The sequence below is a fragment of the Balaenoptera acutorostrata genome, chromosome 7, assembly GCF_949987535.1.
Source record: "Balaenoptera acutorostrata chromosome 7, mBalAcu1.1, whole genome shotgun sequence".
In the NCBI taxonomy this organism is placed as follows: domain Eukaryota; kingdom Metazoa; phylum Chordata; class Mammalia; order Artiodactyla; family Balaenopteridae; genus Balaenoptera; species Balaenoptera acutorostrata.
In genome coordinates, this window is record NC_080070.1 from 103386851 (window position 1) to 103412234 (window position 25384).

General features: G+C 41.2%; 1 protein-coding gene across 2 annotated transcripts in view; it reads right to left on the reverse strand.

Moving 5' to 3' along the window:
• The window catches only part of AMPH (amphiphysin), a 176187-nt gene that overhangs the window by 53352 nt on the left and 97451 nt on the right, over positions 1-25384 (reverse strand). For both annotated transcript variants that reach the window (XM_057550577.1, XM_057550576.1), the window contains exons 4-10: positions 23963-24057; positions 20744-20839; positions 12255-12362; positions 10004-10089; positions 3733-3808; positions 3005-3087; positions 172-310 (exon numbers count right to left, since the gene is read on the reverse strand). In XM_057550577.1, the coding sequence (XP_057406560.1) occupies positions 172-310; positions 3005-3087; positions 3733-3808; positions 10004-10089; positions 12255-12362; positions 20744-20839; positions 23963-24057 (683 nt within the window). The remainder of the gene's footprint in view (positions 1-171; positions 311-3004; positions 3088-3732; positions 3809-10003; positions 10090-12254; positions 12363-20743; positions 20840-23962; positions 24058-25384) is intronic.

A 25384-nucleotide genomic window follows, 5' to 3' on the forward strand; every position in this document is an offset into this window, starting at 1 on the left:
AAGGAAGCTGATTCCTTGGTGACGATCACAATGCCCAAGGCTCCCACCTCAGAATCTGCCTGACTGGAAACTCTTGTCAATGTCCCCGCCCCATAGAATCATCCCAGGTGCGGTCAACTCAGCACCAGTTTTTCCAGTCCCCCTAATATTATACATGTGATCTCTTCCTACCTGCGAGGGTGACCGAGGCCGGGCTGGTGCAGGAGATGCGGGTGTCAGCGTGTGATTGGGACTAGCTGTCGGGCTCGGGATGGGTGAAGGCTCCTCGGGCGGCGATGGCGTCTTTGCAATACGGAGAGGACCCGAGTCGCTGGATGAACACAGAGAGTAAGCAGGGCTCCTTCTAAGGAACAGAACTTATTTCTCAGGGGCCCTCCTTCCCACAGAAAAGCTGAGGCATTCCAGGGTACTGCTGGTTATCTACTCCCTCTTCCTGTTAATTCTGGTTATTAGCAACGGTGACGTGGTAACTGGTACTATCTATCGTCCTCTGTGTGCCAGATCCCGTTCATATATTATCTCTAATCACCACAAGGCCCATGCATGACTGTCCCCACTTTACAGGTAAGTAAAGTAGGGCACGGAGAGGATAAAGAATCCCTAAAGTCACTGGGCAATTTAGTGAATCTGAATTCTGGCCTTGGTAATGCGAACCCCTGTTCTTTCCACTGGGCCAGACAGACTCTGCAAGGATCTTCCAAACATAAGCTGAATTAATTGAACTCATTTTACTTTTGGTTTATAAGAGAATCTTGCTATGGCATAATCTATAGCAAAACCTACCCCCCCCCAAATGATTAATGGGGTATTAAAAGGCATCCCTAGGATAGCACTCATTAAGATTTTGTAGGAGTGCTTTCTGATGACACTTAGAAATTAATTCATTATTTCTCTTTCTACACCTAATGGCACAGTGACTCAACTCAGACAGCCTGAAACTGCAAACGTATCACGTGATGGGTGAGAGTCTGTACTGTTCCCTGAGAGCCCACTACATTCCCAGCACCAGGCCAGATGCTTGTCATCAACCCAAATGCAACGGCTAAGACGCCACTCGGGATACATCCTACTCTCTAAGAATTTCTAAACTCTACAGATTGAGGGAACAAGGTCTGCACCCCCAAATAAATGAGCACGGACACAGCAGCAGGGTCTACGTATTCAAGGGGCTGAGGGCATAGGTCCCGTGGACAAGACGCGGACACATGCATGATTGGGGCCGTGCCAGCAATCATGGCCTCTGCTGGGAAGCACAGCCCCCAATCTATGCCAAATGGAGACCCCGCTGAGCTCACTCACCACCTCGTTCTGCGGAGGAACGTTGAAAAAAATGAAGAACATTTGTTAAGTGGTCGTGGCCCCGCTTTTTCTTCATTGTATCTGATTCAGCAACATTGCAACTTCCAGATGCCTTTGTCCCTTTCCTCTCTGTGTAAGGGAGCAACCTCTTCCCATGCACTGCATCTCTAAATCGCCCAAATGTCACTGTGATAGTCTTATTACAATTCTTTCTTGGTTTCTAACCTCATATTGAAATAATTGTATTGGAAACAGCAGCTCTATCCCTTTCCTGTATTCTTTTAGGCAACATTCTTTCCCTTAGACAAAGAAAATATACTTAATGCTCACTTAGAATAGCAGCCAGAGTAGGGATTACAAGTACAGCTAGACCAAGGGGCATCAAATAAGAAAATTAACTATTTCCGGGGAGTTCCAAACACTAATCTATGGAGGTGGTGGTGCCTCTGTAAGAGTATGTGTGTTTTTATAAATGCATGTGTATCATGTATACATTGACTGATGTTAAAATAAGTACAGAATGTCAGGACTGCATATTACCTTAGAAGCTGTTTAGTTCAATAGCACATTTTTATTTCTGTTGATTAAAAAAGAGCTCTTAAACCAGAAAGGTTATTGAACTTACTCAAGGAAGGCAAAGCAAATTAACTGCAGAGTCAGAAACTTGAAAGCCGAGAATTCTGACTTCCAACCCAAGCCTCACTAGCCTGCACTACTTGAGTGCATAATGTCTGAGAAGGATGGATAAAAGGGATTCCCAAATCACAGGAGAAAGCTGCTGTGAATTCAAACCCTGGCAATGTAGACCATTTACTTACGGATCACTGAGCCTTTGGTATAACTGACTGGTGTAGTCAAAATAAAACCAAACCAACGTTCAACAAAACCAAAACAACGCAGTGCTTGCAAGGTCAAGGTAGGAGGGAAGATGATGGCGAGGTCTCACCTACTTCCTTTTTCCTTTCCCCAAATGGATTCATTAAAGGTATAAGCACCAATAATAATTATCAGGACTAACTGTTGTGAGTTTGGGGAATTCCCTTCTTCTCCAACTAAAGTAACAAGCGCACAACTAGAAATTATATGTAAGGGACTTCCCTGGTGGCACAGCGGTTAAGAATCCGCCTGTCAATGCAGGGGACACGGGTTCGAGCCCTGGTCTGAGAAGATCCCACATGCCGCGGAGCAACTAAGCCCGTGTGCCACAACTACTGAGCCCACGCACCACAACTACTGAAGCCCGTGCGCCTACAGCCCGTGCTCCACAACAAGAGAAGCCACTGCAATGAGAAGCCTGTGCACTGCAACGAAGAGTACCCCCCGCTCGCCACAACTAGAGAAAAGCCCGTGCACAGCAACAAAGACCCAACGCAGCCAAAAATAAATAAATAAAAATAAATAAATTTACTTAAAAAAAAGAAATTATATGTAAAAAACTGACACCACTGCTGGAAAGCAGAGAGAGGTAGATATCAACTCTATTGTGACAATGACAAAAGTCCATGGAGATACATCTGAAGGCTAAAAGTCAATGCAAAAGCACAGAACTAAGACTGGTGTCAGCCTCCAGATGGAAAGGCTCCTTGGTTTTAGATCTTTGGAGGATGAGTAAAAGAGCATAGGCTGATACAGACTGCAGAATTTGCAACAATCCTTGCTTTAAAGGTGTACAGACATGAACTTGGCTCTGATGAACATGGCCTACCTGGGAGCTCCTTGAATGGTGAAGGCCTTGTCAGCGTGCTGGTCACCCAATTTCGTCATCACTTCATATAGTTTGTGGCAAAGCTAAGGGGACAGAGGCCACTGCTGTAAGTCATTCTGGTGCAAATTCAGGCTACTGACCCCAGAAAGGAATTGTTTATTGAAAAACTAAGAATCTTATGATAGTATGGATGGTCCCAGGATAATTTAACCTCTGAATAGGGTTCAACTTAAAATTCATGTCAAAACTGTCAGGCCACAAACACAAATAGACTAATATATATACAAACCAGAGCAGGAAAACTTATTGTTTACATTGATTCCATTAGAGATAAAGTCATACAACCTCCCTGCTGAACTAAGAAAATATTAGTCGATGACAGAGCTGCTGACTATGTGAATATCTGGAGACCAATTTTTCCTGAGCCTAAAAGACTTGGAAATCCAACTTTAAAAATTGACTGAAAGAAAAAAAAAAAAAAAGACTGTAAGACTGTAACACGCAGGCAGGGATTCATGAAAGCACAAACTAAAATCTTTACCAGATATACAGAACCGTGTGTCACTACAAAAAAAAAATGTAGAAATATTATTGAGAGTCATAACACACTATTAAAAGAAACATGAAAGAGTGAATTCTTTGCATAATGCCGTGCCATTTCATTTGCTTCCAGAACAAACATTCATTTGCTTTATATTCCATAAGGAAAAATAATCTTCATTACTCACCACCGCAATTTCCTTATGAAACTTGGCCTCTAGGCTAGAGACATTTTTGAAAGTATTGACATAAAATCCAACTCGTCTACCATGTAGAGATACAAAGAGGAAAGAAGAGATGGGAAAGACCGGTCAGCAAAACTGTATTTTCAATGGCAATGACATATATTAAAAACAGATTTTCTTTACGTAATTTTGAATAACATTGGATTAAATAAAAATACCTAACCCAAAGTAGGCCCAACCTTTCCTGATTTGTTAATGAACAAAAACAGCTTCTTTTGGTATACAGCACAACCTTTCCTAGAGTGTTGGTAATAACCCCAAGAAATGGTTCTCACACTTCAATGTGCACCAGGATCACTTGGAGGTTTGTTTCTGATTCAGTAGGTCTGAAGTGGGGACTGAGAATTTGAATGTCTAACAAGCTCTAGGTAATAACAGTGATGGCGCTGGCTCAGAGATAACACTTTTGGAACCACTGCCCTAAGCATTTGTATTTTAGATTTGTATCTTGTAAAACTTTTCAGATAGAGAAGTTTATTAATTTTTACAAAATATAAATGGTCTAGTTTTGGTATCATATGTTTGGATTCTGAAATTTGTTTTGATAGAGAGAAATAAAAAAACCTACAAATTAATTACAATTTTTCAGCTGAAGTGAGAGTGTACTTTCATTGAACAAATAAAAACACAAGCTATTCATTCGCAATACCTCAAACACATTTGTGAAGTAAAGTCATGGTGAGGGGCTTCTGTGAAATGAGCAAGGTCCCCTCAGTCTTCATTTTTAGGTCCCTAATAGTAAGCACACCAGTCAGCCCAGTGGATTCAGCCCAGTATCCCCAGTATAAGCTCCCTCTGCTCTAAACGAGGGCTCTTTGGACTCTATATTTAATTCAGTCCTTCTGACTCCATGTGACTAAATTACTACTTTGATTTAATTCATGTTCTTTTTTCAATGACATTCTCAAAAATCATCCCAGAATCCTGATTGGTTAATTCGATTCCAAATGCCAATCAAGAGCAAGAAAGGACCAGAAATACTAAATAGGTCTAATATATGGAATAAACATATATTCAGGGAGTTTATAATAAGAATACTTATTGGGGAATAAGAATGTGCCCATACACAGTAGGCACCCCTCTTATTTAAACAAAGAGTTGAAAGGGTAGAGAAAAGAGGGCTTCTAGTGGCTTGGCTGTGCCTTGTGGTGAGTCAAATTCCAAACAGTAGAGGTGGATGAATGTTGCATCATCATTAAAGCCAATAAAAAGAAGAGCCATCTAAGCTCTTTCTTATATTCCCTCAATTAACCCTCATAACAACCCCCAAGGCAGTGATTCTCATTTTATATCCAAAAAAACTGAGGCACAGAGAGTTTTACTGTCCCAGGCCATGCAATTAATAAGTAGAGAACCAGTATTTGGTTGCAAAAGGAGGAAAACGCAATAGAAGAGCATGGAATGTTTGCCAAGAAATTCTGCTGAAGCGTGAATGTTGTTATTTCCATGCTTTCTCATGAATTATGTGGCTTAGAATTTTAATAAAATAAAAGCTAGAAGTTCAATTTAGAGGTTCAGAAATGAAACAATAGTTGAGTGCTAAAATCCATTCTACCAATAAGACTTACTTCTCCTAGGGCTTAACCTGTACCTTAGATTCCTACCATGTTTCACTTAATCTTTTTTTTTCTTTATAAGATTAGTTTATTTGGGTTTTCTTCATCTTTTTTTTCAGCTTCATTAAGGTCTGATCGACAAATAAAATTGTACGATATTTAAAGCGACATGATGGTGACCTGATATATACATTGTGAAAGGATTCCCCCCCAACTAGGTAATGAACACAACCATCACCTCACATATTTATCTTTTTCTTGTAGAACATCTAAGTTCTATTAGCAAATTTCACTTATATAACACAGTGTTATCAACTATAGTCACCATATTTTACATTAGGTCCTCAGTCCTTATTCATTAGAGCTGAAAGTTTGTACCTTTTACCAACCCCTCCCTACTTCCCCCACCGCCAGCACCTGGCAACCACTTTTCTATACTGTTTCTATGAGTTTGCCTTTTTTAAAAAAGATACCACATATAAGCGATACCATGCAGTATAACCTCACACCTATTAGAATGGGTATCATCAGAATGGCAAGAGAAAACAAATGTTGGCAAGGATGTGGAGAAAAGGGAGCCCTTGTGCACTGTTGGTGGGAATGTAAATTGGTGCAGCTGCTATGGAGAACAGTACGGAGATTCCTCAAAAAATTAAAAATAGAACTACCATACGATCCAGCAATTCCACTTCTGGATATATATACATGAGGGAATGGAGACAGAATCTCAAAGAGATACCTGCACTTCCATGTTCATTGCAGCGTTATTCACAATAGCCAAGATACAGAAACAATCCAAGTGTCCATCAACTGATGAGTGGATAAAGAAGATGTGATATATAGATACAATGAAACATTATTCAGCCATGAGAAAGAAGGAAATCCTGCCATTTGTGACAAGACGTATAGACCTTGAGGGTATTATGCTAAGTGAAATAAGCCAGACAGAGAAAGACAAATGAATGTTTTGCTCAATCTTAATATTCTTTATCTACAGTGATCACGTGGCCCTGAATTCACCTACTTTTTCTTTTAATTGATTTAAAATACAGTTGACCCTTGAACAACACAGGTTTGAACTGTGCAGATCCACTTACACATGGACTTTTTCAATAAAGATAGTACCTGTATTTTCATTTGACAGATCTTTAAATTAACTAGGGAAAGCTTGTGTTCAATAAGAGATCATAATATGTGGAGTCAAAAGAACTAGGGTTTGAGTTCTGATTCTAGCTGAACTGTTTCAGTTTCCTGCCCTTGGATGAGTCATTTATCAATTCTTCTGTTTTTGAGGCAGAGCTAGCAGTACTCGGATTTTAGACTGTATGGGGGTCAGCAACCCTGCGTTGTTCAAGAGTCAACTGTAATATACATAATCATGTATATGTCTGTACACACACGCACACACACATAAATAAAGAAAATCCTGGCACAGTGTGTTTGGGAAATAGTTAGTACTTGGAGGGTCAGATCAGAAGCCTGGGAGGTGACAGCCTAGGGAGACAGAGGACCTTCCAGACCAGGAAGCACGCATTTATTTACAGGCAACAGTTACTTACAGCCCATGGCCCTGTTGGACCTGGGGAAAGGAGAGGACTTGGACCTGTATTTGAGGAAGCTAACTAAGACAGAGGCTGGATGCAAGAGGAGAGACTGCACGTGTCCTGACAACATCGTGCAGAGGGACCCAGCTCTTGCATGGTTTGCAAAGGAGTCTTCCTGGGGCACTTGAACTGGCAGCCTAGGACCCCAATCATGCAGACAGTAGTTCCTCATTCAATTACTAGACAAAGAGACTATCTAACTCTGGCTGCACACCTGGTGGTGGGCTAAGGTGTCTCCAGACACTAACAGTCTAGTTGGAGGAGCACGTGAGGGCTGAGTGATGAACATATGCTCCATTCATACTGGTGAGAGAAGAAGCAGATTTCAGAAGAGCATGCGAGTGTTAAAGGTACCACAAAAGGCCATACATGATTAAATAGCAAAAATTAGCAGATACGCCAGAAACAGCTGAAGGAACCAAGAGGAGAGGAGAGTGATGGTCCCTGTGCCAGCTGCAAACATCTGCTTGAGAGGACAAACAGGTTGACCTGAGGAAGGGTCAGATTTAAATAGAGATGGGGGAGGGGGGTCAAGTTGAAGTTGATGGTAGGTATCGTTTTATTTGCATCGATTTTTCACTATAATAAACAAAACCCTAATGAAGACCTATGACTTGAACTCCGGGCCCCGCTTTACTAGTTCCTTTGAATAAGCTTCTTGATTGTAAATGCTGGGTGAAAGGCACAGAAAATAGAAGCTTCAATGGGCACTGCCGACCTGCTCCCCCTTCTATTCCCTCAACTCTGAATGTGACGTGACACAAAACCTTTGTAAATATGATGAGAAAGAGCTAGCATCTCACCAACTATTTAATTATGTATATTCCTTTAATGAAAGGTGAGTTAACATTTTTTCGTTCATTTATTTATCGCCCATTTGAATTTCTCCTTTTGTGAGTCATCTATTCATAGTTTGCTTATTTCTTGGTGCTTGTTTTATTCTTATTTATTTATAAGGGATTTTCTATTAAACATATTGAACTTTGAATACATTGAGCAAAAACAAGAATCCCCTTTCTTCTGTCTTTAAATTCTGTTTCCTGATACACAGCATATCTTGTTTATATAAATGATTATTTAGAGAAATAACTGGCACAGTACTAGAGAGAAATACCTTATTTAGAATGACTAAACAAACATCCACAATTTTCTGCTATGTTTATTGTTTCCTTTTAGAACTGAGAAATTAAATCAACTAGATGTATTTAATTGAGAAAAAAGTTCAATATTTTTAATGCAATTTATCATATAGTGATTCTCTCCAATTTATGAAATCAGAGATTCTTTCAAAGTAGGGACTGTCTTGGTCTAGTTCATGAGTATAGGCCCAGCACCTAATATAGCAGAACAGGACAGAACAGGCATGCAGTAAATAGTCCATGAATACATGAATGAATGAATGAATGAATGAGCAAATGAACAAACCAATGAATGAACAAATTTGGCACTCATTCCACTGGAAGGGCACATTCTGACTATAACCTTGGCTTGTAAAAAACTAGTGTCACCAGCAGTAAAATACACACCCACAAAGAGTACCAGTCTCTGAATTCTCATATTATCTGCTTGGGAGGTTTCATTTTACAAGTTCTTCATAAACAAGGGACTCTGAGACATTACCATTTCCCCAAAGGACTTGTCTGAGGCATCCTCAGGTCCCTCCTGGTCAGCTGTCAAGGCCAACTTAATTTCTTTATTAAGACGTTTCTTTGTTCTCGGAAATGGTGGAAAGGATTAAAAGCTCAGCTTACCGCAGTCCCAGCTTGCCAGCCAGGACACTCGCCCCTCAGCACTGCCCTGAGGGAAGCCTGTCCCCCCTGGGAGCTGGTCACTGCTTCCCCCAGAGCCCCCTGCAATGGAAGAAGAATACTCTGCCTATAAGTCTGTTTCTGTCTCATAGATAGGTTCATTTGTGCCATATTTTAGATTCCACATATAAGTGATTTCATATGGGATTTGTCTTTCTCTTTCTGACTTAACTTCACTTATGATCATGTCTAGTTGCATCCATGTTGCTGCAAATGGCATCATTTCATTCTTTTTTATGGCTGAGTAGTATTCCATTGTATATACATACCATATATTCTTTACTCATTCATCTGTCAATGGACATTTAGGTTGCTTCCATGTTTTGGCTATTGTGAATAGTGCTGTTCTGAATATAGGGGCGCATATATCTTTTTGAATTAGAATTTTCATCTTTTCTGGATATATGCCCAGGAGTAGGATTGCTGGATCCTATGGTAATTCTATTTTTAGTTTTCTGAGGAACCTCCATACTGTTTTCCATAGTGGCTGCACCAATTTACAGTCTCACCAACAGTGTACTAGGGTTCCCTTTTCTCCATATCCTTGCCAAGATTTAGGATTTGACTTAAAGCAGTGCTGCATGACAAGCACAATTATGTTTATTCAGGGTGGTAACATGGGGGTGCTGATGGAAATTGAGAGATATAAGGCCCCACTTCACCCAACAACTTCTTGTTCAACCACTGGGTGGGAAAACTGCACTTAATGGCATGAGAAATGCAGAATACCTGTAAATAAGAAGAATATTTAACGTCTAAAATAGGAATGAAGTTCGGGTTAACAGGTAAGGGCTGAAAGTAGAGGCTTCGTATCAAAGACAGAAGACTAGATGAGTTATTGGAATAAAGGAAGTTCTTCCAAAAGCTAAAAGAGGATCCTTGTAAATTTCAAGGTTAAGGTCAGTTCTCCTAATGCTTCTTAATTGAGATTTGGGTCTCCACCTGAGAAGTATACCAAGGTCTAAAACTGTGCCATCCAATGTAGTAGCTGCTAGCCACATCAGGTTACTTAAATTTAAAAGAGTTAAAGAGAAATCATTTTAATTTAAAATTCAGTTCCCTGGTCACACTAGCCATATTCCAAGTGCTCAACAGCTAGCCACATGTGGCAAGTAGCTACCATACTGGAAACTATAGATTACTGAACACTTCTATTGCATAGTGCTGAAGCATCACAAGCAATAAGACAAGATAAGGAATATTCACTGTTCGTGAACTTCTATAACCTGTACAGAAACATATTTACCTTGACCATAACGATGGTAACTCTTCTTGTAAGTCAACGTTAAACTCTTCAAACACTTTCTGTGCTTTCTGAAATTCCTCTTCTGCCTAGAAGTGACACATAACATGTTTACACTAAAAAATATCACATAGACACAAGCCATTTCTAGACACAACAACATCGCTTAATATAAAATAGGAATAGCTTTATGGCATCCCGGAAACATTTTGGGAAGGAGAGAATCCGGTAAAAATCCACAAGATGTTTTTCAATAAAAGTGAAATACTGGGGACTTAACAGTGGTTAAGAATCCACCTGCCAATGCAGAGGACACGGGTTTGATCCCTGGCCGGGAAGATCCCACATGCCACGGAGCAACTAAGCCCGCACGCCACAACTACTGAGCCTGTGCTCTAGAGCCCGCGAGCCACAACTACTGAGCCCACGTGCCACAGCTACTGAAGCCTGAACGCCCAGAGCCCGTGCTCTGCAACAAGAGAAAGCCCGCGCGCAGCAACAAAGACCCAACACAGCCAAAAATTAATTAATTAATTAATTTTAAAAAAAGTGAGGGCTTCCCTGGTGGCGCAGTGGTTGAGAATCCGCCTGCCAATGCAGGGGACACAGGTTCGAGCCCTGGTCTGGGAAGATCCCACATGCTGCGGAGCGGCTGGGCCCGTGAGCCACAATTGCTGAGCCTGCGCGTCTGGAGCCTGTGCTCCGCAACAAGAGAGGCCGCGATAGTGAGAGGCCCACGCACCGCGATGAAGAGTGGCCCCCGCTTGCCACAACTGGAGAAAGCCCTCGCACAGAAACGAAGACCCAACACAGCCATAAATAAAAAAAATAAATTAAAAAAAAAAAAAAAAGATGGCTAGCAGGACATCAGAGCCGTTAAAAAAAAAAAAAAATGAAACACTGAATCTTATTTCAAAAGGAAAACGTGATTGATTACAGTGGTTGCTCTTGCATCTCTTACAGAGTCATTCACTCTACAAAAATGCATTAACAGCCTGTCACATACACTGCTCTGCTCGGGATACTGGACACGGATGCTTCTCCAAGAAATTCCCTGTCTAGTGGGAAGTCTAAGTAATTACACTACAAGAAAGGGCTTATAAGCTGTTATGGAGCATGCTATTAAGGAAGACGGTGCAAGGACTAGAGAAGGTTCCATAGGGCAGGTGATGTTTTAACTTGATATCAAATCTTGAAGAATGAGCCAATGTTTGCTAACAAAGGGGATGGCGAATGGACTGCAATACATAAAAGGTGGAGTTGCTGGAGTTGGGATGCTAGCTCACTAACCATGTGGACTTGTCAGACTGTTCCACCTTTGTGCACCTCAAATCCGTAAAATGGACACAGCAATGCCCACCTCACAGGTGTTGTGAGTATTAAAGAAAGAGGATGTAAATGAAGTGCTGAACATGGTGCCTGGCACCTCAGGGGCCTCGCGTGAAGGGCAGCTCTTATCACAGCTGCTCAGGAGCTGGTATCGTAGGTCACGGAGGCTCCAGCTTAGGCCATGTGTAGAGGAAGGAAAGGAGGGGAAAGAAGACTTGAAAGTTGACAAGGATGGAGAGGTGAGTCAGAACCAAATGGCGAAGGTCGCATGGGCCATGGTAAGGAATTTAGAATTTTTTTCTACAGGCAGTGGAAGCCATTAAAAGACTTAAGTGGTGGAGAAACTCTATCTAGATATGTGCTGCAGAAAGGCCATCCAGGCAGCTGTGTGTGTGCAGATGGGGGAAGGCAAGACTGCATGCCAAGTGAGAAGTCAGCAGGTGTCTCCAGTGAGTTGTCAGCCAATGACTGACGTACATGGTAAAAGCTCCGGAAATGGGTTTTCTAAAAGAAAAAGCATGTCATGCAATTGTAGTACACATCTGTACTCTCAAGCACGATTTATGTCTGAGAATTTCACATCTGATTTCCTAGCTGAATCTGCATTCTGGCATCCAGTATGGAGCACGACTACAGAAAGAATGTAAGGACGCATTACTTTCTTTGATCAGGCAGTACTGCTGGGGGCGAACGTTTATTATGATGACAGTGTGAGTCAGGGTCACCCATGTGAACTCTACTATGACCTGAAAACCCTTAATGTTACTTAAAAATTATGGACAGCAGCCCACAAGCACCGTACTTCAGTTTCAATTCTGTCCTGATTCCAATCTCCATGGGAAAGGCAAGATTTCATTTTCAAAAGCAAGGTTGCTATAGGTCACAGAACATGGAGAGTGGTGACAACAGTGGGATCGGTCCCTACCTTAGAGATGCGACTCTCGTCCTTCCTCTTGGAGCTCTGCAAAGCTTCCAGATGGTGGCGGGCACTGTCATAGTCTACCAGCTTCCTGCTGCGCTTTGCAATGCGGTTCTGCCAACAGGGAAACACATGCGCTAAGAAAGAGACACGGTCACAGACTCTCTTCTGGACTGCCAAAACGCCTTCCTTGTCTGCAGTAGCTGATGACCTTGACCGGAGATCGAGGCGAACCAGAATTTCACTAGACAAATGATCCCTGGAAAACAGACTACAGCCTCCGCTCCTTTGTGCGAAAACCATGAGGTAAAGGCCTCCCTTCCGATAATACCTAGGACAATCATGAGGAGGTGAAGGCAGAATTTGCAGTCAAAGACCAGAGAAGTTCCAGAGCTGGTTGAGGGAAGCACATAAACCTATACTCTCTGTTAGTCTCTATTCTAGATCGTTAAATGTTCCATTTTGAAGATAGTACAAGACTATATTAGGATTTGGTTTTATAATTCTAATAGCACTCACACTAACAGCAGTTCTATAAATCAGATTTACTTCCTAAGAAACCCTTTTTCCTAGAAATGTTTGTCAATCCTTTTGTTCATTCAAATTATCTGAGGAGATTTAAAAATATATTGATTTGTAGAGACTTGTTTCCAGTTAGGCTATAGAGAGCTGCAAAGAATGTTACTGCCACACTAGCAAGAAAAAAAATCTGGATAATTTATAAAAGCATAAATTGTCTTGATTGTATCATAGACATGAAGTCACGAGGCAATAAAGGAATCTCAATTCCAAAGAGGGATGAGTCTCTTCAAGGAGAGATGAGACATACCAACTCTTTCCCCTTTGGCAGGTAAAAGCTGTGGCCACCATACAAGTGGACAAGAAATAGTCAGCTAAAATTTTAACATATTGTTTAAGGTCTATTGTGGGCTAACGTGTCAGTTTGGAATAGCTGGGTGTCCAAGACACAAAGGGAAGTTGCACTTATGGGCAAGCTCTTTCCTTGGGCCTCCATTGGATGTTGTGAGAAAGTCTGGGGACAAGACACTCCCTTGCAGTGCAAGTGAGAATGAGATGACCTCTGATGGCTATGGGGGTAGAAATACAAAGCCCTGCCCATTCCCTTGGACATTTTTCTCTTTACAAAGCAAAAGCCTTAAGCCACTTGAGGAGGAAACAACAGATCCTCTGGTCCACAGAGACCAGGCAGAGATCCACTGATTCTGGGGGAAAAGTAGAAGCAAAATCAATCTGGCCCCAGTGATGGACAGGAATCCCTTGGGCCCCTAGATATATTCAAAAATAATTGTAACACACAGAAGAGTGGGAGAAAAAATCTCAACCCATAGGGGAGGAACACAAAACCCTCTTGGGCCCAAGATCTAATTCCTACAACAAGAAGAGGTCTGATCCCACTTGGGTAGGGGCAGGAAACTCCTGCTCAAGATCAACCACAGATACGAGGCCGACTTTGCCTACGACAGGCCAGGAAAGTATAACATAAAACAGCCTTGCCTCCACTCCAAGCCCAGCACTGAATAACAAGAAACAGCTGCCTACCACTGGAGAAAGGACAAGTGTAGGAGAGAGACCCCCTCTGAAATACTGGCACACAAGGACACCTGAAATCTGAGGGGGGGGCAGGAACACTGAGAAAAACTCTCTGGCATCCAAGGGTCCAACCAATGTGGGTCAAAGTAGAGGCAAAAACTAGACTTCAATCCAAGAGTCTGAAAATTTTATAGATGTTAGACTATACGTGCAAGGTATTAGCAGCCCAATTCTACAGGAATTTGAAAGCGACGGTGTGCTGAAAGTAACAATAGCAACACAACAAAACACAAATCCAGCTCAAGCTGCAAGCAGATTAATTTGAACTCTCACACTACTGGCTTGACAAAAAGGTATGCCCATTTCCAGGCATAGATATTACTCCAGTCTTCACTATTCTATACACGATGTCTGGCATTCAATTAAAAGTTCTGAAACACACACATTAAAAAAAGAAAAACGGCCCATGAGAAAAGACAGAGCAAGCAACAGAACCAGACTCAGACATGACCCAAATGTTGGAAGTATTAGTCAGTAATTTTTTGAGGGGGGGCTGCACCCATGCAGCATGCGGGATCTTAGTTCCCTGACCAGGGATTGAACCTGTGTCCCCTGCAGTGGAAGTACAGAGTCTTAACCACTGGACCACCAGGAAAGTCCCCAGTCAGTAATTTTAAAATAACTATGACTAATATGTTAAAGTATCTAGTTGGAAAAGGTAGACAAAATACTTAAACAGATAGGGAATTTCAACAGATACATGGAAATGTAGCTAAATGGAAATCAAATGGAAATGATAAAATTTATCAGAGAGGAGAAATTTCTTCATTAGACTTAAAACAGCTAAGGAAAGAAACAGTACAGTTCAAGATAAATGAAGAGAAAATTTTCTCATTAAAACACAAAGAGAGGGACTTCCCTGGTGGCACAGTGGTTAAGAATCCACCTGCCAATGCAGGGGACACGGGTTCGAGCCCTGGTCTGGGAGGATCCCACATGACGTGGAGCAACTAAGCCCGTGCTCCACAATTACTGACCTGCGCTCTAGAGCCTGCGAGCCACAACTACTGATGCTGTGTGCCACAACTACTGAAGCCTGCACGCCTAGAGCCCGTGCTCCACAACAAGAGAAGCGACCACAATGAGAAGCCCACGCACCACAATGAAGAGTAGCCCCTGCTCGCCGCAACTAGAGAAAGCCCACACCCAGCAATGAAGACCCAGTGAAGCCAAAAATAAAAATTAATTAATTAATTTTAAAAGATCACTAAAAAAACCCCCACAAAGTGAGCAAAAGTTTAAAAAAAAAACAGAATCAAGCATACAAGACCTATAATACAATATCAAATATCAAACAGTCTAACATCGTGTAACTGGAGTCTCAAAGAGATGAGAGGGAGAGGCAGAAGAAATATTTGAAGTGATAATGGCTGAGAATTTTATAAAATAAGGAAGACATCAAAGTACACATCCAAGAAATTCATAGACTCCCAAGAGGGATAACTACCAAACAAGACACAGACAGCTACACCAAAACCAAACCGCTTAAAATCAAGAATAAAGAAAAAAAATAAGTACAAAGGTAAGAATTACAGAAGACTAGTGTTCAGAAACTGTGCAAGCCAGAATACAATGGAGTAGCATCTCTTAAGCACTGAAAAAATAAAAAATCAAGACAGATTTTTAGAATTCTATTCCCAGTGAAAATACCTTCCAAAAGTAAAGGTGATATACACTTTTTTTAAAGACAAACAAAAGCTGGGGGAACTCATTGCCATATAAGAATTTTAATACCAACAGGAGCTGTACAAAGAAATGAGTACCAGAAATGGTAAAAATTAAGGTAAATAGACAGGATTTTGGTTTTTCACTTTTAATTGCTTGAAAAAGTCACTGAACTAGAGAAAAGCAGAAACAATAGATCATGGGCTTTATAACCTATGTATAGGGAAAATATATGACAATAATAGCACAAGGGAAGGGAGGGAGGAGCTGGAAATATACTGCTATAAGGTTCTTAGACTGTACATAAAGTGCTGCAACGTTATTTGAAGTTAGACATGATAAGTTAAAGATGTACATCGCAAACTGTAGGGCAACCACTAAAAATTAAGTTAAAGAGGAACAACTAATAAGCAAGCAGTGTAAAATATACTGATTCCTGAGCCCCAGACTAAGAGATTCTGATTTAGTTAGTCTGAGGCAAAGTCCAGGCATCTGTCCTGTTTAAAAAAATCCCCAGAGGTCTAGTTGTGCCCAGCTAGTCTAATACTGAGAACTGCAGAAGAGGATCCTTAAAAAACTTTAAATTTCATACGGTAGGAAGAAGAAAAACAACAATAATATAAATGTTTATGGTTTACAAAATATAGTCCTCTGAATCCTCACAGCAATGCCCAGTATGGGTGTTTCAGGGATTTTCCCATTTTACAAGTAGGGAATTTGAAGTTGCATGAGATTAACCTCTAACTTGTCCAGAATTACTCAGAAAGTCTGTGGCGAAAGATGAATTAGGTATCAGCCCCGGGACCAGCGCCAAGAGTAGGGTGACTCCAGTGAGACGCCTAGGGCACAGCATTTAAGGATGCTCTCACTCTTGGGGTAATGTTAGTGGAGGGTCAGCAGTCCACGTAGGTGCCTCCTTATATTTTGAATCCTCGTGCCCTCACTTGTCTCACTCAGTCCCTGCCCCTGATGCTTGGTTAGTACTCTTTCTAGCAGTGCCCAGGTGTCTCTGACAGACTCTGTCATCTAGCTACCATCTGTCACTCTGTGCTACTCCTCTATACACCCCCTTCAGGGGTGATGACAGGTGGGGCGGGGCAGTTTCTCTCATTTAGTTGCTTCCAACCCCTTTCACTTTACCCTCTGCACCGACCACTTCCGAGTGGTGTCAGTGGAAGGATGGCTGACGTACCACGTTCACTCAAAATATGCGATGAATTAGCCCAGGCAGAGTAGAGAGAAGGGTGCTAACAAGGTGACAAAGCTCATTACTTTCAGCAGACATCTGTTACCTTCCAAGGAGCACTGCCCCTTGAGGTAGTGGCCTTGTGTAACTCTGTGGACACTTTTACAAAGCTCTGCTTTGTGGACTTGGTCGGGGGTGGGGAGGTTGTCCTTTAGTATCTTCCAAAAAAGCAAATCTTGATGCTTTGAAGATAAACCTGATTTTCGAAAAGAGCCAAAATTCAGTTCCTTCCAAGCCTGGGAACAGTGCACTGGATCATCTTATTTTTTGTTCAAAAACAAGAAGTGAAGTAAATAATGTGAGTCATTTTCTTGTGTAACTGACAAGTCAATTACAGAGTACAGCTTACCATGGTAGAAGTGACATTTTGAAGGCCATCACTCATTTTGACACATATATTTTTGTGTTGGCAAAACATATCAACCTTATTGCCTTACCTATCTGATATTTGGGAAACCTGAAAAAAGAACCACATCTCCTAAGAAAGGGTAGAGTTAATACACTATAGCTTTCACGTGGAAAATGGTACAATTCTTATTTAATCATCCAATAGCAAATTTTATTAAATAAATTTACTAGCTTAATCGTAAATAGTTTAATTAAATGGCTTTTTAAATATTTACTTATTTTATTTATTTATTTATTTTTATTATTTTTGGCTGTGTCGGGTCTTAGTTGCAGAGCTTGGGCTTCTCTCTAGTTGTGGCGTGTGGGTTTTCTCTCTCTAGTTGTGGTGCTGGGGCTCTAGAGCATGTGGGCTCTGGAGCTGTGGGATCTTAGTTCCCCGACCAGGGATCGAACTTGTGTTCCCTGCATTGGAAGGTGGATTCTTTACCACTGGACCACAAGGGAAGTCTCCATTAAATAGTTTAATTAAAAGTTCTTCAGATTCCCCACTATGCATTGACCGTATGCAGTAAAGAAAATAATTTACTAAATTTAAAAAAAATTTCAACAATAACCCCAATTTGGAATTCATTTTGGCCCACTGCTGTAAATATATGCTTAATGGCTCATGCACAGCTGCCAAGATAAAATCTAAACTTCATTTTACAATAACTGCTAACAGCTGTAAGCCTGTGTAGGTTGGGGACAAACTGGCTCTTATTTTAACATTGATTTTAGATGTCAGGGCTGCACAACAAAAACTGTAACACCAGGTGCCCTGCCAATCACAGCTGGAAAAGTCAAACACCATCCCCTCATGAATGGTACTGCATAGCCCTTGCTGATGGGCTGCAGTAAATATTTGGAAATTTGCCTAACCATGCACACCCTGTTGATGTTAATGAGCCAAGGAAGTCAACTGTGTACCAGGCTTTGAAAATGCTCCACTGTATTTTTAATCATATCCTCCTTTTCATCAATAACCCATTCATTACATAATCTCTCAGCACTCACTTTATGAAGTGACAGAGTCTGTATCCACATCTAACTTCCGTCCATTGAGTAAAAGGCACAACATCTGTGTATGTTCACAGAAGAAGTCTTTCAACTATTAGAAACAGCTATCCCAACTGCTCTCCAACCCCAAATTGTTTCCTTTCCAAGTTAAACACTGCTATTTCCTTCACTGTTCACCATATGAAATGGTTTCACAATTGTCTATCTTTGTTGAAACCCTATGTGGATGCTCTAATATCCTAAATGTGACTTCAGAGAAATAGAGAGAGAGATTATGTAGGCTTTTTCCACGATGCAGGTAAAACCATGGTATATATTTCATTTATCTTCAGGGAATCCAGCTAGATAACATGAATCCAAATCTCTCATGTAAGGTGTTTCAGTAACTGGAGGATCACCTTTGTGAGTGACCTCAACCATGGACACCATGGACCACAGGAAAAGAACTGCTTAAACAGAATAAAAGGACTTCCCTGGTGGCGCAATGGTTAAGAATCCGCCTGCCAATGGAGGGGGCACGGGTTCGAGCCCTGGTCTGGGAAGATCCCATATGCCGCGGAGCAACTAAGCCCGTGCACCACAACTACTAAGGCCACGTGCCACAACTACTGAAGCCCACGTGCCTAGAGCCCGTGCTCCGCAACAAAGAGAAGCCACTGCAATGAGAAGCCCACACTCAGCAAAGCAGACCCAACACAGCCAAAATTAAATTGATTAATTAATTTTAAAAAATAGAATAAAAGTTCCACTGAGTGTTTCAACAAACTGAAAAGACTAACCAACATAATCCATCATGAGTTTATTTTAATCTCTCTCTGTTTCAACAAAGGTACTTCTGTATGTCTTCTGAAATGTTACGCTCCTAGAGAGAACGGTCAATTTCCAAATAGCTACTGCTGGGCAGTATCATAACAAATAACAAATAACAAACAGATCCTTCACACATTTTTGATGATACTAAGTTTTTGTTCCTGAAGCTCAACAACTTTTCAAATGTATTCTCCTGTAGTCAATCACAGCCTGTATTTGCTTATCTCAGTTGTACTATCAAATATTATATGAATAATTTAGACAAGTTGCGAGGTTCTTTGAAATTTTCAAGTAGGAAGACAAACTTTTCTTGTACCTAATTTATTAGGAATTGATTTTTATGGAGACTGAATTACCACGCAATAAACAGTATTCTAAAGCGTGATAATAATTCTGAGACTGTTTGCTCCACAAATGCTGCATATTCCAAGACAAAATGTCAATGCTTCTCAAATTATCTGAAGATATCTCAAAACACATTCCCTGTGTACAGAATTTTAATTTTTTAAAAAATCGTTTAATTTCTTAGAAAAATTTTAAAACTGACTTAATACCTTTCCAAATTAAGATGTAGCTATACAATGATTTGGTAAAGCATTCGGCTGCCTATTATGATAACATCACCTAGAATACGTCATTTGGATTTGTTCTCTGGGACATTTTGCCAACAAGGCTAATGTGTCCAGTCTGAGCCACTTAGGTTTTTGTCTGGTGCCTCTGGTGTCCCAAAACACACTTCAGGTGTTGGCCATCTAGCGCTAGGCATTCTGTGTGGGACTGAGGAAACTAACGTTATTGATAGGAGTATAGTTTTGGCCAAGACGCTTCACTATGTTTCATGGCCAAGGGCGGTGCACATTATTGCAGATTGTTTCCTGGTGTTTGGCAATGGCTATAAAGAAGGCTAGGTAAAAATGGAACTTCACATCAGAGGTCACCTAGTAAGATACTGAAAATGCCCATGGACACTGGTTCGTGGCCTCCTCGCTCTACAGGAAGGGCAGCACATGGCTGTCTTACCTAGCAGTCCTCTTTGAGCTGGGAGAACAACTAGGGAGCAGATCTATTAATGCTACCATTTGCTATATACAGCCCTGATGGTTTAAAGACCATCTATACCTTAAGAGTCAATTTCAAATGTGTGATATTCAATCCTTCACTTGTACATTTTCCTTTCAATGAATCCAAGTGTCAAATAAGACAAATGTTTTAGACAAGATATTTTTAGATCCAGATGCAAATGTACTTGAAATGCTTACATCTTAAGAATTCAATGTGAACCTGAAAATTTCAAGGAGAGAAAAAATATGCAGGTGTACTATGAACATACACAAAATAAACAGTAAGGAAAAGATCAGATTTTGCTCTCACATATGCAATGAAGTTTCTCCTTTCCTCATGACCTTTGTTTATTCTAATGGAAATTCTTGCCAAATGCCGTATAACCAAAAGGTTTGAACATAAAGAAGACTGGAATTTTTTGGTATCTCTGATTTATGATTTTATAGGATTAAAAAGACTTCCGTAGAGAAATAAAAGCTGAAGCAGTTCATTAAAGGGGGAAATGTGATTTCTGGAACTATATTTCATTTTAAACTGTTAGGAACAGGATAAAAATCTCATGCTTAAATAAATGAAAAGTTACCAACTGTCTTTGATGTCAGCTTGAGGACTTTTAATTCCGCTTATCTCTTGCCCAAGTTTTAATAAGAACATGGGACCATTCAATTCTTCCCTTTATAGACACAGAATAAAATACCTTTATGTCAGGAAATTGGCCCAGATAGGTGTCCAGTGTCAGCAAGGACCCATCCACTAGTTTTTGATGGAAGTCTTCCCACAGCACATCACATTTCTGAAAGAAAAAGAGAAATAAAGAGACAACTGCAGAATTATTTTAATTGGATAACTTTCACCAACTTCTAAAAAACCTGAAACTATAAAATTAAATAAGTTCTACTTCCCTGGCTAGTAAATGCTAGAAAAGTGTGGATTATTTAAAAATACAGTAATTTGGCTACCAGTTCTAATTTATAACATAGGCTACCTAAGGGCTCAGCTCATTTAAAAATGTGTTTCTGATTCTGAATTACTAAAGAATGTAGAAACTTCAAAAGGTCCCCAGATTCCTAGAAATGGACTTTGGGGCTAGGAGTCTGTGAAGAATTCCACCAAGACAGTTTGCTTCTGAAGCAATCCATGAAATTAGAAACCACTCCAGACAAACAACAAACCATTGCTGAAGCCTCCACGTGGAGAACAGAAAATTTAGTCATACTGGGAAGGGCCCTACCATTTATGGAATATCAGTTATGATAAACACAATGAGTATTAGATATCATTATTATTGTTACTTCTATTACTGTCAAGGCATTGGGTTAAAAGCTGTATGTGTCTCTGTGTGTATGTGTGTGTGTGTGATTTAATTCTCACAATAGCCTTATGAAGAAAGTCTTATTGTTGCCATTATACAGAAGATGATGCTGAAGTCCAGAGATGTTACATAATTTGGCTAAGGTCATGCAGCTGGTATATGACAGACTCTGGTTTCAACCCTTGAATTTGAAGCCCATGATCTGTCGATGACACCAGGCTGCCTCACCAGAACAGAGTTCATATCCCAGCTGTGTGACTTTGGAAAACTGAACGTTCCTGAGTTTCAATTTCTCCAAGTATGTGAGTTGACCACATAAACTTGCTTCACAGAATCCCAGGCACGTAGTAAGTGCGCAAGAATATCATTCCATATTCCTCCCATTACTACATTTGGCGTCTCCTGACAACGTCTACCCTTTCTTTTTTCTTAGCAATAGAACGTCCAGTTTTAGCCGGGCACACGGCTGCCTAGGATAGAGACCATACTTCCCAGCCTCCACTGCAGCCAAGTGTAGCCATGAGACTAAATTCTGCCAATGGGATGGACTTTCAGGAAGTGGCCCTAAAAGGAGGCTTGTCCTCCACACTTCCTCCTTCTTGCTGACTGGAAGACAGAAATGAGAGCTGATAGCCAGAGCTCAGAGAGTCATCTTGAACGTGGAGGTGGCAGCAGGGATGCAAAGACAGGTCCCTGACGCTCGTGGGTCCCCCATACCGCACCTGGGCTGCCAACCTCCAAGGTTGGTTATGGGAGAGAAGCTTCTCCCTTCTTGAAAACCACTTTTTAATGGGTGATTTGCTTCTCTTTTTCACATGGTAAAACCTAATTCTAATTGTCATAGATTCTTATTAAGAATTTTATGCAAACAGGGACTTCCCTGGTGGCGCAGTGGGTAAGACTCCACGCTCCCAATGCAGGGGGCCCGGGTTCGATCCCAGGTCAGGGAACTAGATCCCACATGCAAGCCATGACTAAGAGTTCGCATGCCACAACTAAGGAGCCCATGTGCCGCAACTAAGGAGTCCGCCTGCTGTATCTAAGACCCGGCGCAACCAAATAATTAATTAATTAATTAATTAATTTAAAAAAAAGAATTTTATGCAAACAAAAAAATTTAAATCCACCGTACAAAGAGGCTTATCTTATGATCTGAGCAGACCCCCTGAACATGCAGTGTCAGGTGCTTCACCATCAAAAGATTCCAAAAATCCTAGCAGCCACAAGGATCAAGGTAGGACAGCAGCTGTTTCCTTAGGAATCAAGGTCAACAGTGGCATTTGCCATACACAGAACTGTAACGTGGTGTTCTGAAAAGCCATTCACACAAGTTTCTACCATTCCCTTAAAAATTCTTCTTTTCACAATGAATTTTTAATTATACACCTCTAATCAGAAATTTACAAAATGAGTTAAGCCTTTAAAAACACGCTGTTGAAACACAGTGTCTTTATATCTAAGAAATGTGAGAAGATGCAGTTCCTCAAAACTGCATTGGAAAATGGTGTGTGGAGGCTAGTTTTGCCTAATTCACACACTGAAAGTTTTCAAAAGAGGTAACAGAGCTCACAAAGAGCCTTCTTCATAAATAGATCTCAGTTTCTATCATAGTCGTAACAAGATTATGACTTGTGATCAATGTGGGGATGTCAGAATTTTCGTGGAGATGTTAACCCATCTTTCCAAAGGCTGCATAGATGATCAGCATGTCACATACCAGACCCTTCCTTGAGTTGTGGCGGCCATACCTTTTAGGTCTTCTGTGCCTCATGAGAAGCAACGAGCTCCCATGAAGCGGGCATGATGACAACCGTTCTTTGTTTTAACAAAGAACTTGGACATGAGAAAACCCCCGACAGCAGGCTTCCTAAGGTCAGTGCACACACACTGTGCACTAGGTCGAGGATGTGAATACACAGACTTAGTGTGTTATTAGGAGATACAATTATTATTCTCACTTCGCCGATGAGGAAACTAAAGCCCAAGAAGATTAAAGAACTCATCTGATGTCACATCCCATTCTGCCTTCTTCAGAGCAACAATAACCACTTTCTCACTTCCCAGAGCCAGACAGCCCTGAGCTAGACGGTGCATTTCAGGTGCTAAGACATGTCTAAGGACGAAGCCTTTCATTAGTTAAATTCCTATTAGCAGGCTCTGTCCTCGGCCCTGCAGACCAGCGAATGGACCATCTGGTGGTAAAGTGAAAGGGATGCTCTTCCCAGATCCTATGCCTGCTTTCAAGGAGGGATGGGGAAGAAGGCGCAGTACACAAAATCAGGCCATGAGCCGGTTCTCCTACTGGAACAGGCTAAGAAGTGTAGTAAGGGACAGAAAAGTGCTATTCTTATGTTGAAGAAAACCAATCTTTAAGCTGCAGCTTTCTACCCAAGTGGCTTTATTATCATGTTCACTCCTCACTGCAAGTTTGGGTTGATGTGGATGGTGGAACTGCACAGTGCCTTCTGGGTACACGGTGTCCCCTCATGATTAGGGCCATGAAGTGGTGAGAGGGGGTCAGGGGATGGGCTGAGTGAGCAGGACACGGTGGGAACCTCACAGAAGCCACCCTGGGGCCTCTCACGTGCTGTGACCAGCTCTTACCTCGCCAACCATTTTCACGTCTTCGCGCCCATACCAGTCGGGCTCATAGACTTCATGCAGCGACTCGGTGAGCTTCATGGAAGCCTCTTGCATGCCTAGCATTGGAGAAAAACAACTCCTGTTAGAGAGAGGTAGGTGAGGAGTCTCTTCCTCCTTTCCCTACTTTTCAAAGTGAGAGGAAAAATCTTGAATACTTGCTAATTGTTTAAGGAAAACCTGGGCAGGCACAATTGCTATTTGCCCCTGGAGTCCTGATTCTGACTACAGCGTGCATTTTCTAGTATTTTTAGGATAAAGATACATGCTGGGTCTTGAAAAAATCAACAAGGTGTTCTAGTCTAAAAACACCAATAACAATATGTCCTATTATGTGTGCTGTCACTTGCTAAATGGCATGACACCATAAATGTATGGGACACCTAGAATACTTACCTACAAAACTAAAGAGTTCTAAAACAATTAATGCCAAATGACTTTAAATATTAGAAATAAAGCATTTTGGGGGGGGAAGCAGATTGAAGCAAAATCTATAGGATTTTCAGGCATCACTGAAAGGGCTTTAAGTGGCCTAAAATTTTTCAAAAGAAACAAGAAGTTGTTCTTTTTCCATTACTAAAAGCTATACATACAGTTTTAAGTCAGAACTCTCAGAAACCTTAGCGTTCTTAAGTCTATGGGTATTTTCAGAATTTTCATTAAGGTACAATTTGGTATGTTGCAAAAATACGGTTATTAATAATAGGAAAGATATAAAGTTTCCCAGTGCAACATGGTGATACCAAGTATCACAAAGTCTTCTCCAGACTCCCTCTGCCCCTCCTTCAAAACATGGAGGGTAAAGTGTGGATTGCCGTGGAGACAGCTCAGGGCTGGGGACAGAACAAGGTGGAGTCTTCGGCTGGTGACCTGGAGAAGTGCCTCTTTGGCACCAGACTCTCCCTCACAGCTGGAAGGTGAGACCTGACCGAGTTGGTGTCCTGGTCTTTGTCACTAGGGGATATGAAAAGGGGCCGGATAGAAGGAGAGGAGAGAAAAACCATAGTGCTGTCGTTAAAAATAAAAGACACATAAACTTAATGCCAGTGAATCAAAGAGGGAAAGTTTTTTGTTAAACTGAAAGCTGCAACACTCTAGACTCACCCACGTGCTTGCTGAATTTAAGACAGTCTGTTCTGGATTCAACAATGAGAGAAAAGGACAAAATAAAAGAAGATGGCTGAGGAGTTTGAGGTTTTTGAGCACAAGCTGCCTGTTCTCCTTGCTTGGCCCTTGCAGTAAACCTTTCTCTGCTCTACAAAATAAAATAAAAAATAAAAAGAAGATGTCCGAAATGATCAAAGTATATCCTCAAAGAGTCACACAATGGAATATTACTCAGCCACAAAAAAGAATGAAATAACACCATTTGCAGCAACATGGATG